This window comes from Poromitra crassiceps (assembly GCF_964638095.1).
Source record: "Poromitra crassiceps genome assembly, chromosome: 5".
Classification (NCBI taxonomy): Eukaryota; Metazoa; Chordata; class Actinopteri; order Beryciformes; family Melamphaidae; genus Poromitra; species Poromitra crassiceps.
Window position 1 is genome coordinate 29,468,851 of NC_139642.1, and position 14,180 is coordinate 29,483,030.

Below are 14,180 nucleotides of genomic sequence, written 5' to 3' on the forward strand. Positions count from 1 at the left end.
CAAGATCATAGATAAATATAAAACAGTGGTATAGTTATATTATATATATATATGTATATAGATATATGTTTATATATATATTACATTATATATTATGAAATTTCGATGCTGCTTAGCCGAGACAACGCCAGTTTGAGTAACATTTTTTATTTTATTTTTTATTTTTCCTAAGTTCGCTTCTTTCATTCTCTAAATATTTTCTTTTGCACTACAAAGGCTTTTTGAGATTGTGTTAAAAGGGTAGACATAATAAGCCCCGGCTTCAGTCTACACCTTTTGGTCCTGTTTGATCTATATGAAAATTCTTGTATTGATTATTGATTTCTGGAATAATATGACCAAATAAACTAATCAATCAATCAATCAATCAATCAATCAATCAATCATATCTGTGTGTGTGTGTGTGTGTGTGTGTGTGTGTGTGTGTGTGTGTGTGTGTGTGTGTGTGTGTGCGTATGTGTGCGTATGTGTGTGTGTGTGTTTGAGAGAGAGAGAGCGAGAGTATAGGAGAAAGTGGAGACCTTTGATATCACTTTGTAGCAAAAGCCAAAGACAAGAGAAGAAGAGTGCAGTAAAGCTGCTGCTCTGTGCTTCATCATATTAATCTGGGCCAAATGGGTTCACTGAAAGCCTTGTTCTTCCAACCAATCTCTGCCTTTATCCCTCGCCCCTCCCTCCCTACGTCTCCCCCCTCCAACCCCCCCAACCCCCCTGCCCCAGCTATTTGTCTTACTCTACCAGGCTTTCTGCCTACCACAATCTTTTTATTTTTTTATGAGGGCAGAGCAGCCTCTCAACCATGTCGGCCGGTGGATGCACACCAGACAGCCGATCCTTCTTGAAGCACGGCTGGGAAAGAGGTCTCAGCACCCCGCCTCTCGCCTCCGAGGGTGGGCTTTATTTGTCCTAGACGCTGGTGTTACACCGAAATCGGTGGCCACCGAAATCTGTGACCACAGAGGGGCGCTGATGTTCTACAGATTTCGGTGTGACATTCGACAGTATCCACCCTCAGAGACATTGGATTTGGTTAAGGATCCTTGAAAATGGTAGTCTTTTACAAAAATGCAATTGTCTCAGCTTTTTGTCTGAAATGTGTGTTTTTTTATTTATAAAAACGACTAACATTCAAGTGTTGATAAAATAATGAATGAAGCTAGATTTGTTTTGTATACAAATAGATGCTCTATTTTCTCTTTTTATATATTCACTGTTTCCATATTCATAGAACAAAATATTCGGGGTCTTGAAAGATTTATGAAAATGCTCAAAAACCCTAGCGGTGTTTGGCAACTTAAAAACAAAACCTCAGAGCTAAGAGGAACAGCAACTCTGGCTTCCAACTGCCTGAAACACATCCTGGATATAGGAATCTGCAGTATTGTACAGCGCCCACACTGACCTGAAGTGTGGTGGAGATACTGATAGAAGAACAGATGGAGACAGAGTGCTGGAGGGATGGTGGAGGGCTGATCCATTTGGCGTAGGAATATTGCAGGTGCAGGTACTGTCAAGGCTTAGGTCATCAAGAGGAGGCGTGTGATGGATGTAGTATGGCAGTAGGTGAGACGGCACCATGCTTCTCCCTGGTCTCTAACAGTTGTGAACCTGTGGGACCTTGTTTCTTCCTTGTTCGTCCTATCCTCAAGAACTAGGGATGGGCACAATTAATCGATAATTGATCGTTAAGGATTTTGTCAATCAAGGAGGAATTTGATCGATCTAACGTTGGTATCAAATACGAATATGAATGAATTTTACTTACGTTACATGGAAAAAATGATTTAGCAGCATGGGCAGGACTTTGCACTGCATGCTCGAGCCTTTAGTGACTTTTACATATGCACACATCAGATGTTTCTGAGGAGATAGCTCTCACTGTGGTGTCACGGTCTGTCAATCAGAAAGAGGCGTTAGCTGAGGAAGTGTAATGTGGATGCATAATGCGGATGTCCTGGATGTCCATATATGGGTTTCCAGAGCCGTGTTTTCCTGCACTATTCATGTGCTTCATACAGAAGACGTGTGTCATCGTTTGCGACCCGCGTGCCCCTTAGTTTGTTATAATGTAACGTTACGTGTTTGTAGGCGTCTTGTATTGTGTTTGTTCAATGTATAAATGAATAGCTCATCACCGCCGAGCGCTACCAACACAACCAGCACCGGCTGTCCGGAGGCACAGAGGTCTCGCCTGTGCTACCCAAGTCAACTCTGTTTTGATGAAGTCAGCCATGTATGCTCGCTGTATGTCACGGTGTTTACTAGACATTCTTGGACAACGAGCTATGATGAATGTTACTGGTAATGTTAGAAGCATCGGCCGTGACAGTGGCAATATCTGCCAACGTATTACCCATGAACTTCTACAACATAAATCCAGTGTAGACATTATGCAGCGCCTCCACTCCAAAAAGACGCTGACACGCAGCCTTAGACTCTGAGGAAAACCTCACACAGACTCTCTCTCCCTCTCTCTCTCTCTCTCTCTCTCTCTCCCTCTCTCTCTCTCTCTCTCTCTCTCTCTCTCACACACACACACACACACAGGTCCCTGGTGCCAGCAGCACTAGACTACAGCGGCTCACTTTGCACTTTACTGCACTCCCATCTGGCCCTGTTCCAAACCAATCGCTCCACACACACACACACACACACACACACACACACACACACACACACACACACACACACACACACACACACACACCGACACACCGCAGCAGCACAGAGAGTTTCTGTCTCCACAGTTTGACAGCTGTTGTCGATGATTTGAGGATTGGAAAAGCAGCAAGAGTCTTAAGTAGTGAAGTCTGTTTGCATTTTCACACCCAGCGGTCCTGACAAGAGAGTGAAAAGAGGGGAGGGTGAAAGATAGGATTCAGACTTTATAGAATTAGACTACAGTATTTGCATCAGGTAGATTCGGGCCAGTTGTGTCTGTCATCCACCTCTGCAGCTTCAGCAGAGATTCTAACTAAAGATCAACTGAGGTCAAATAATGTAAACACAACATCTGCAAGTTAATGTTCTGTATTGAACAGAAGGGGAATTGCTTCCGGGGAACGTTAGCCCAAAAGTCGATTTTCAGCCAATGTATTCCCAATGCTGACAGAGTGGCTGATGATGTGCAGCGGAGACTGTCAGACAGTCTGCACAGTATAACAAGTGCCACATGGAAAGTGGAACATCCAATTCCAAAGTAGCACAGAGGAAGGGAGGAGAGGGGAGGAGATAAGAGAAGAGTTGGGGATGAGAGGAGTGGAGTGAATTTTAAACTTAACTTTAAAATGCAAACTTCAGTATTGCAATATTCATTCTGGCCTACTAGTAACCATTAGGCCAGGCTAGTAGGAGTGTCATCCTAGATGGGCTAGAAAACCCAATATTAGTAAGTTCCTCCCCAGCATACTGTCTGGTATGCTGCTGCTGACCGCAAGGACATCTCAAGACTGCTTTGCATCATCCACCATGCTGAGAAGGTGGTCGGGTGCAGCCTGCCATCCATTCAGGACCTACACCCTGTCAGGATACTAAAGCGATCTCAGAAAATGATGGCCGACCCCACCCATCCAGGACATAAACTCTTCAGGGTCCTCCTCTGTGGGGAGTTACCTCCCGTCACAGTTTTTCATTCAGTTGCATGGCAGCAAGAGCTTAAAATGACCAAGCCAATATCCAGCATTATTGTTACTATTTGCCTCGTGTGTTTTCTTCTGATCATCGCAGCACTTTTTTGGTTGACTTTGGTGCCCCCCTCTGTTCTTGCTTTGTAACAGACCTGCTCTATTCACAGAGAAACATGCAAGGTAATAAGGAGCGCTTCTGATATGTAATTAACTGTCATCCCACAAACCCTCTCCTGGGCCCCTGAAAACACAGCGCTTGGATGGAATCGGAAATCAAAAGTGTGTGTTCAGTGCCTGTGTGATTATTATGTGTGTGTACGTTTGTGCTAAATATATACACTCTTAGTATTGCTTCATGAACACCTGCCCAGCTTATCCATCAATTAGATTTCCGGAAAATGAAATAATGTCATCCAAATTAACATTATTATACACATTTTTCCACTCATTCACACATTGAATCGCTCTATATAAACCTAACAGGGTGAGAGTGTCAATGTGATCAGTCACTGTAAAATGGCAAAGCAGCCTCAAAACTCTGTGGTGATTTGTGTGTGTGTGTGTGTGTGTGTGTGTGTGTGTGTGTGTGTGTGTGTGTGTGTGTGTGTGTGTGTGTGTGTGTGTGTGTGTGTGTGTGTGCGTGCGTGCGCGTGTGTGTGTGCGTGTGTGTGTGTGCGCGCGCGCGTGCGCGTGTGTGTGTCAGCATCATTATGAGCTGGTGGAGAGGTCATTTGGATGTTGACTCTCAGTCTCTGCCGGGAGCTGCTGTATAATTGCTACTCTAATTAGTCAGTTTTTGCCAGACGGTAATTCATAGTCACCTTCAAGTACATCCTCCCCACACACACACACACACACGTTTCTCTGCTGTGACTCTTTTAATTGTTTCTTCTGTTTTTGTAATCAGGCTCTCAGACACCCAACTGGAGATGCTCCGTGTCCCATGCTCAGTGTACATTTAAAAGTACTCAAGTAGAATATCTATTATTAAAATTACTCAAGTAAGAGTACAAGTATAGCATTCTAGAAATACTTAAAAAGTATTAAAAAAAACTACTTCTACTTGTAATTGAGTATTTTCCACCTCTGACTAAGTGTGATGTAATTTTAAAATGGCCACCGAGTTCTTCACCAGTCTGTTGACACTTTTGCTCTCCCTCTCGCTCCCTCCTCCCCAGCAGACCACTGAAGATTGCAAATGTCACTACAGTGTCATATACTGTTCCTACTATAATAGAGACCTGCACACTCCAAAGGTCTCCTCAGGAGATGGAGATGACTTTGACCCTTCTTGTACAGGACATCTGTGTTATTTGACCAGTCCAGTTCATTGTTGAGGTGAACACCCAGGTATTTATATGCTCCTACCATCTCACTCCATGGATGTTCATAGTATATAGTCTGGGACATTCTCCTGCAGAAGTCGGTCACCATCTCCTTTGTTTAGCTGGTGTTTAAGTGAGGGTGGTTGAACTCACACCAGTCAACAAAGTCCTGTATCATGTTCACCCCCCTTTGATACACATCCAACAATGGCTGCCGTATCATCGGAGAACCTCTGGAGGTGCCAGGTGTCTGTGTTATGTCTGACATCCCAACATCCTAACAAGCGAATCAAAGTCAATCTCATCAATATCAATCAAATCAGACATCATGAGATTATCCCCTATCGATGTAGAGCGCCATCCCGGCAAATCGACATCGTGCATATACGTTTAGCAGCTCTGAGGCGCGATCACAGATAAGCCAGATGTTGCACCTCGCACTTTGATAGCAGTGGAAATGAACTGGATTGATGACAGCGCCCGTCTGCCTCTGCTAGTGCCGTCTTAAGAAGACAGGATGTGGTGCGATCTTCATTAGAGAGGGAGAGTTACCCTGGGTTAAGTGTTCACAGGCTGGCTCGGGTCACACCGGGCGAGCTGAGAGGGGTGAGGGGGGAAGCTCCGCCCAATGAGTGGCCATCGCTGCCACTGCTGGGGGTGAAGGGGTAAAGCTTAGCCTGCAGTGGAGGGAAAGAAGAGAGAGAGAGCCAATTAAAATGCACAGCGAGGCAGGGTGAATGGTCAGGCATACTGTAGTGGCACAGTTGATCATATTCCAGAGCAGGTTATAAGCAGGTAATGTTCCGAGGTGTCTTCAGCCAGCATGAAGCGCAGGGGAAACCATTTAACTTGAAGCTTATGTAAAAATACACCCGTCTTATCAGCCTAGAGTAAATTCGAAAGTGGAGCAGCAACAAAGATACATAAGAGTGGAATACAAACTCTTCACCACCTCCACCCCCCACTAAGACACTGAACCTCTTCACCACCTCCACCTCCACCCCCACTAAGACACTGAACCTCTTCACCACCTCCACCCCCACTAAGACACTGAACCTCTTCACCACCTCCACCTCCACCCTCCACTAAGACACTGAACCTCTTCACCACCTCCACCTCCACCCTCCGCTAAGACACTGAACCTCTTCACCACCTCCACCCTCCACTAAGACACTGAACCTCTTCACCACCTCCACCCCCACTAAGACACTGAACCTCTTCACCACCTCCACCCCCCACTAAGACACTGAGCCTCTTCACCACCTCCACCCCCCACTAAGACACTGAACCTCTTCACCACCTCCACCCTCCACTAAGACACTGAACCTCTTCACCACCTCCACCCTCCACTAAGACACTGAACCTCTTCACCACCTCCACTAAGACACTGAACCTCTTCACCACCTCCACCCTCCACTAATACACTGAACCTCTTCATCACCACCTCCACTAAGACACTGAACCTCTTCACCACCTCCACCCTCCACTAAGACACTCAGCCTCTTCACCACCTCCACCCTCCACTAAGACACTGAACCTCTTCACCACCTCCACCCCCACTAAGACACTGAACCTCTTCACCACCTCCACCCTCCACTAAGACACTGAACCTCTTCACCACCTCCACCCTCCACTAAGACACTGAACCTCTTCACCACCTCCACCCCCACTAAGACACTGAACCTCTTCACCACCTCCACCCCCACTAAGACACTGAACCTCTTCACCACCTCCACCCACCCTCCACTAAGACACTTAACCTCTTCACCACCTCCACCCTCCACTAAGACACTGAACCTCTTCACCACCTTCACCCTCCACTAAGACACTGAACCTCTTCACCACCTCCACCCCCCACTAAGACACTGAACCTCTTCACCACCTCCACCCCCACTAAGACACTGAACCTCTTCACCACCTCCACCCTCCACTAAGACACTGAACCTCTTCACCACCTCCACCCCCCACTAAGACACTGAACCTCTTCACCACCTCCACCCTCCACTAAGACACTGAACCTCTTCACCACCTCCACCTCCACCCTCCACTAAGACACTGAACCTCTTCACCACCTCCACTAAGACACTGAACCTCTTCACCACCTCCACCCTCCACTAAGACACTGAACCTCTTCACCACCTCCACCCCCAACTGAGAAGTCATTCGCGTACAGGATTTCTGGGTAGTGTGAAGACCTTCAAACTTTCCAAAACTTCAAACAGCCATCGCTCACTGGAGAGAGAGTAAAAGGAGAGCAAAGGATGAAGGAGCAGGCGAGGAGGAGGGCGAGCTCGGCTGCATCTGCCAGGAAACCTTGGCTCAATACTCACAGCATAAGATATGACTTGTCACTCCACTGGGGCTGTGTGTGTGTGTGTGTGTGTGTGTGTGTGTGTGTGTGTGTGTGTGTGTGTGTGTGTGTGTGTGTGTGTGTGTGTGTGTGTGTGTGTGTGTGTGTGTGTGTGTGTGTGTGTGTGTGTGTGTGTGTGTGTGTGTGTGTGTGTGTGCGCGTGCGTGCGTGCGTGCGTGCGAGCATATGTGCGTGTGTGTGTGTGTGTGTGGGTGTCTACATCTCTCAGCCTGAATGGAAGAAAAACTGCTAGTTGTCAGTCAGTGTTGTGGCTGCATGCAGACAGACAGACAGACAGACAGACAGACAGACTTACTAGTACACACACACACACACACACACACACACACACACACACACACACACACACACACACACACACACACACACACAGGACACACGGGGAGAAATCAGTCAGTCACTGATTCAGGACAAACGTCACACAAGTTGCTTCCTCAAACTTACAGGCTCCATGAGTATGTTTCAGTAGGTTTGCATCAAAGTCAACATTCAGTCCCATACTATCAGCTTACTTAAACCTATACTATGGTGACAAAGTGGATTTATTGTGAACAGATGTGATGTGAACAGATATGGCTCTCCTGTGTCCATTTCTCACGTTAGCACCACGGACAGCGCCCACCGCAAAATAAATTATTAATCTTGGTGTGTGTGAATGTGTGTAGGAGGGAGAGAGAGAGAGAAAGGGGGAGAACTCACGAAAATCAGAATGTGCATCTGACTAGACCTCTATTACTGTAAACTCCTCTGCATGCCCAATTCTGCACCGATTTCTGTCAATCAATGTTTCCCCGATCCTAACGCTGTGCCAAGCATGCTTCTATCACCTGTCAATCAAAGCTTCGGGTTGATGTGTGTCATTAACAAGCCTTAAGAGAGGCTTAAGAGAGAGAGAGAGGGGGGGGGGGGGTAGAATATGAGTCAGGGAGAGAAAGACAACTTTATTTGATTGGGGGGGGGGGGTGGCAATGTTCAAAAATCTGATGGTTTTATTCATTAGAATTTTATATTTACACCTATAGTATAGTTAATTTCATGGGGACTTTAAATGAGCTATTATGCAGTCATAGGTATGACTTTATTCTTGCATAATTATGGTGGCTTCAAACATGACTTGGCAAATCAGAGCTGCAGGCCCGGAGGTGTCTGTTTCATAATAGGAGGACTCTTGTTTTGATGATATACATTGCTGACTCTCTCTCTCTCTCTCTCTCTCTCTCTGTCTCTCTCTGTCAGATCTGTGACAAGGAGTGGCACTACTACGTCATCAACGTGGAGTTTCCTGTGGTGACGCTGTATGTGGATGGCGTGACCTACGACCCCTACCTGGTGACAGACGACTGGCCCATCCACCCCTCCCAGATCGACGTGCAGCTGACAGTCGGAGCCTGCTGGCAAGGTGGGAGGGAGGAGCTTAATGATGGAGATGATGATGATGATGATATGAAGATGATGGCAGAAATGGTAGAAGTTAAGGATGAGCGTAAATATTGAAACAGAGGGTTAAGTTAACAAGTAGTCACAGAATTCTTTGACTTTTCCGGGTATCGGTAGCTGTTAGAGTACGATGGCTGCCACTAATTGCAGCACGGCTGCTTGGATAGCCCAAATGAGTGTGCTCAATGATGCTTAGGCTTAGTCTTCGTTTTCTGCAGGAGGAGGTCATCTCAAAGCCCTTTCATCAGCTGCTGCAGCGACCTCCCCGCCCGCCCCCTCCTCCTCCACTCCCATCTCTTTCATTGAATGCTCCAAGCGTTTAGGAGGATTAAAAGGGCCTTGAACAGAAAAGGGGGGAGTTCAGACACTCTTTCTGCTGCTTTTAGTGGCTGCTAAGCCTCAGTAAAGAGTTGCAAAGATCTTACTGATATCTTAACACAAGCCATTAGCCACCGCATAGCACTTTTCCAAAGCGCCGCCTGGCCTTTAAGTGGCCAGCATGTCGACTGCAAGCACAGCTTAGAGGGTAGAGCTGAGCTAGCTTTCCTTGTCAAAGTTGTCTCAGACTTCCAAAGCCTCAGTTCTTGGAGTGTATTTTAGAATGTGGTAATAAATCCTGCATTTGAGCTAGGGATTGCATTTGTGGGTTTTCCTTCAAAATAAATCTTCTTCTAACCTGAGAGACTGATGTGAAGGAATAGGCCTGGGTGGAAAATGTTAAACCATGGAACTGAGAGTCCAGAGCGGGCAACAGGAATGAGACGACAGTATGCAAATGGATCGCAGAGTAAATAAAAGTCTCCCAGTTCAAAACGAGATGGCTGCACTTGGCAGTCATGATATTTGGCCATATTTAATTGGATTCCGTGACACGCAAACGGCTTTAATCCCTCCGGCCTTCATCAGTGTCTTCAACATTCCCTTGCATTTTTATCGCAGGTGAATCCAGTTCCATCAGATTACGCTCACATCAAGTGGATTTGCTTCAAGTCATATCAACTCTTATCACAAACGTATCGGTACAAATGCATAATCTGGTGGGTGAGAAAGGGCTTGTTAATTGCACTTGAATGTAGATAACCATGTGTTTGGATATCCTCAGTGTCGCCCACTGTGAATATGAGAAATCATTTCAGTGTGGTGTGGGAGGATTTTATTCAACAGTCTGTAAAACCTGCTGTGAACTCTGCCTCACCCTGTCTTAAAGCAATATTCCACTTACTTTTAATTTGGGGGGTTATCTGACACTTGACACCATGAAAACAGAATATAAACTAATTACTGTATCAAGATTGGATGCAGCTGGACCAGTTTGTAGTGTTCGGATTTTTCCTTCCAATTCATTTGAATGAGGTCACACAATAGGCTGAAAACTGACATGTAACAACACCGTGCCTCTGCAGTACAAATGCTATATTTGGTGTAATTATGTGCTAAAAAAAACACGATCAAACATTGAAAATCACAGTAGCAGGATCTGTTGTTGAATCTGTTCATTATGTCTTACTGTAGGATATGGAGCAAATTTGACAGGAAATACTGAATCTTTGACTGAATTTTTAATGTTCTTTTTGTCATAGAGGTGGGGAAATTTAAAGACATTAATGTCAGTGCAAAGTATAGGCTTCAGTCCAAAAATATCAGTATCGGTCTACCCATACTATTTATATTATATATATATATTATATAAATTATTATATATATTATATATACCCATACTATTTATATTCAACATGATGGGTGAGAGGAATTTGGCAACTAGGATGGATGTGCTTACAGTGAGCACCAGATTGAGCCGTGGCTAAGACAGCCAACACCCCGCTGAAGGACATCCGACTGTGGCCTCAACACATGTTTTACACTGTAGGAAAACCAGTGGATTGCATTGCTCATTCATGCTGCACGAGGTATGCTGTTTTAAGGGCCACAATGAGCACTGTATTGTTAGTGTAACTCCCCGGCAGGCAGCAGGTGCTGAGTGTGTGTTTGCTGACTTTCATCTTATTTTGTAATAGAAAGGTCGCTCCCTTCCACCTTTCTTCCTCGACCTCAGAGACTGTGTCAGCCTGTATTTACCAGTGGGCAAGCTCTGCCCCTTTCACACGAGGACGCGGAAGTAACCCCGAAAGCTGTAATCCCTCGAATGGCCACTTGAGGCAGGGCTCAGAAGTCCCCTCGTTCACCCCCATGTTAAAATGCCCCACTTTTAAGCATTTTTACAGCCTGGGTCTTAACAGGGTTTTGGCCTATATAGCTAATTTCACCTTTTCATAACAACTGTTCTTGTATAACTCTCCTGTTTGGAGTAAAATAGACGATAGAAAAGGGGGTGATTGACAGGTCGCCTGTCCAGTGATCGCGCAGCTTGTCGATCACAAACCAATAGCAGGCGGAGCTGCGCCTCTGGTAAACTCCCTATCTCACATGAGCTGTGTAAGGACTCAACCCATTCCCTCCCACTCTGCTGACGAAAAATCAAGATGGCGACGGCCACCACTTCAACTCAAAGCGGGAGCGCAAAATCAATGGGATAGCTCTGTCCATATTTTTAGGTCAGTGGTATTTACCCTCTGACCTGTAGGAGTGTGTTGGTGTTTCACTCAGTCAGCCTGTGTTTACCCTCTGACCTGTAGGAGTGTGTTGGTGTTTCACTCAGTCAGCCTGTGTTTACCCTCTGACCTGTAGGAGTGTGTTGGTCTTTCACCCAGTCAGCCTGTGTTTACCCTCTGACCTGTAGGAGTGTGTTGGTCTTTCACCCAGTCAGCCTGTGTTTACCCTCTGCTCTGCCTGCTCAACCTGCTCTGCCTGCCTGCTCTCCCTCATCACAGCAGCACAGCACCAGGCACGAGGGCAGAATGGGTGTGAATACACACACACACACACACACACACACACACACACACACACACACACACACACACACACACACACACACACACACACACACACACACACACACACACACACACAGGCACAATAATACAACAATAAAGAACACCATTTGGAACAATTTGTCTGTTAATGTAGCCTAGATCTTCCCACTACTGTGGGATCAGCTCCTTGGAGAGCGCTCAGTCAGGTTGGGTGGGAGCAAGTATTACAAAAACCCCGACCCACGCACTGTTACAGTACAATCTAAAACACATTGACACAACACAGATGCACACATACAGATGCACTAACAAGCATGCAAACAAACAGACAAACAAACAGCTATCTCTGTGTGCGTGTGTGTGTGTGTGTGTGTGTGTGTGTGTGTGTGTGTGTGTGTGTGTGTGTGTGTCTCTCTCTCTCTCTCAATCCCACACAGACACACACACCAACATAATGAGCGATCAGCGGTTTGATCACCCGTATCATTCCCGCTCCGCAGCGTCTGGATAATCCCCTCTCTGGCCACTGCCTAAATTGATAACATCTGTCAGAGCGGGACGGAGCGGATAGGCGGACATCTTGAGAGAGGTCAGGAAAAGGTGGAGGGAAGTAGCGGGTGTTTTAGGCAGGGAGGGAGAGCAGGTGAAGCAAAGAAATAGCAGAAGGTCTGGGAGTTAATTAGGTTACACAAGGTGTGGCACTCGCCCAAGTGAGTCCAAATTTGATCTTGTGCTGTCTATCATTATAATCGAGAGTCGAGAGCAAAAATGGACAAATACTCCCTCTAAACTGTTTGGGGGCCAGTAGGTGTAATAGATTATCTCATTGCACCAACATGTTTTTCAGGATTATCTTTTGACAATTCTGCTTTATTGGACAGTTACCAGAGAGAGAGAGACAGAAAGAAAGGGGGGTGACATGCACCAAAGGTCCTAGGCTGGATTCAAACTCGGAAAGTCAATCATTGCTTCACTTTGTCCCCAGAAATGAAGCTGATATCTAAGCAGCTTTGGAGGTTTTGCTGGCAAATGAAATGAGATGCTGGGACTTTCAGTGGATTAGCGGCAGAAGTGGAGAGAAGAGAAGAGGAGGAGGAGGAGGAGGAAGAGGAGGAGGAGGAGGAGGAGGGGGAGGAGGAGGAGGAGGAGGAGGAGGGGGAGGAGGAGGGGGAGGAGGAGGAGAGGGGGAGGAGGAGGAGGAGGGGGAGGGGGGGGAGGAGGGGGAGGAGGAGGGGGGGGAGGAGGAGGAGGAGAAGGGGGAGGGGGAGGAGGGGGGGAGGAGAAGGGGGAGGAGGAGGAGGGGGGGGAGGAGGAGGAGGGGGGGGGAGGAGGGGGAGGAGGAGGAGGAGGAGAAGAAAAAATGAGAAGTAGGAAGGAAGGGATGGAAAGGTGATGTTTTGATAGCCTGAGCCGCTAACCTTTCAGCTAATAAGAGGTTTTAGATTCCTCTCGCTGGCTTTGGCCTTTGTGGAGTTCAGAGGACATACTTAAATGTGTTGAACTTTTCTTTACCTTTATTTAAAGGTAAGGAAGGTGGGCCGGCTGTGTATCATTTGCTCTTTCACAGCCAGGCGCGGACTGCATAATCAGGCATGTCGGGCAAATGCCCGGTGGCCTGGCCTGGCCTGGCCTGGAAAAAAAAAAAAAAAATTGGTGCCCGCAGTCAGGCCACTCACTGAACAGCAGGCCAGGCGCCGCCTACTGGTTTACTAGTGGTTTTATTACTTTATTCAGGGTTAAAGTGGGTGCATCTCATTGTAAAATTGGACTCGGCCCAAATTGTGCTTCAAACGGCCCAAATTGTGCTTCAAACGGCCCAAATCTGGCTACAAACGACCCAAATTGGGCTTCAAACGGCCCAAATCTGGCTTCAAATGGCCCAAATTGGGCTTCAAACGGCCCAAATTGGGCTTCAAACGGCCCAATTTTTTCGCCGCCGCCCTTCGGACGCCGCCACGCGCGTCGGCCCGTATCGGCCTGGCCTGCTTGGTATCTAATGCCCGGCCTGAATTATGATCCCAGTCCGCCCCTCACAGCAACACCCACACGGTGCGGCTGCGGGTACAAAACACTGGGCCGGTAACCGCCATGATTTAGGCATCAGAAGTGGATATTATTAACAATTGGACCAAGCGCTCGTTTGGGACGGTCGCAAGGGATGGTCACTAGAGACGATTGTGTAGTGTGTGAGGGAGCTCATGCTCCACCTGCATGCTCAGTCTGAGTCTATAGTGTGTGAGGGAGCTCATGCTCCACCTGCATGCTCAGTCTGAGTCTATAGTGTGTGAGGGAGCTCATGCTCCACCTGCATGCTCAGTCTGAGTCTATAGTGTGTGAGGGAGCTCATGCTCCACCTGCATGCTCAGTCTGAGTCTATCTTGTAGTTGAGCTTGTGTTCTGCTCAGATGAATTGTGTGGTGGTGCGCACAAACCTAGTATGGCATCCTTCACCTCATGTCAACTGTGTGTTCCCCAAATCAAACCAAGTGTGTGTGTGCCACTACACTACAGAATGCAATACCAACCAAAATGAGATGCTGTATGCGAT

The 14,180-nt window shown here is 46.9% G+C and overlaps 1 protein-coding gene across 1 annotated transcript in view; it reads left to right on the top strand.

Annotated features, from left to right (window-relative positions):
* Nucleotides 1-14,180, top strand: part of LOC310776415 (calsyntenin-2-like) — a gene marked incomplete at both ends in the record, with an annotated part of 309,056 nt that overhangs the window by 243,068 nt on the left and 51,808 nt on the right. Inside the window, 2 exons of the mRNA XM_083636607.1 lie at nucleotides 8,559-8,786; nucleotides 10,775-10,875. Of these exons, the coding sequence (XP_083492733.1) occupies nucleotides 8,559-8,786; nucleotides 10,775-10,875 (329 nt within the window). The remainder of the gene's footprint in view (nucleotides 1-8,558; nucleotides 8,787-10,774; nucleotides 10,876-14,180) is intronic.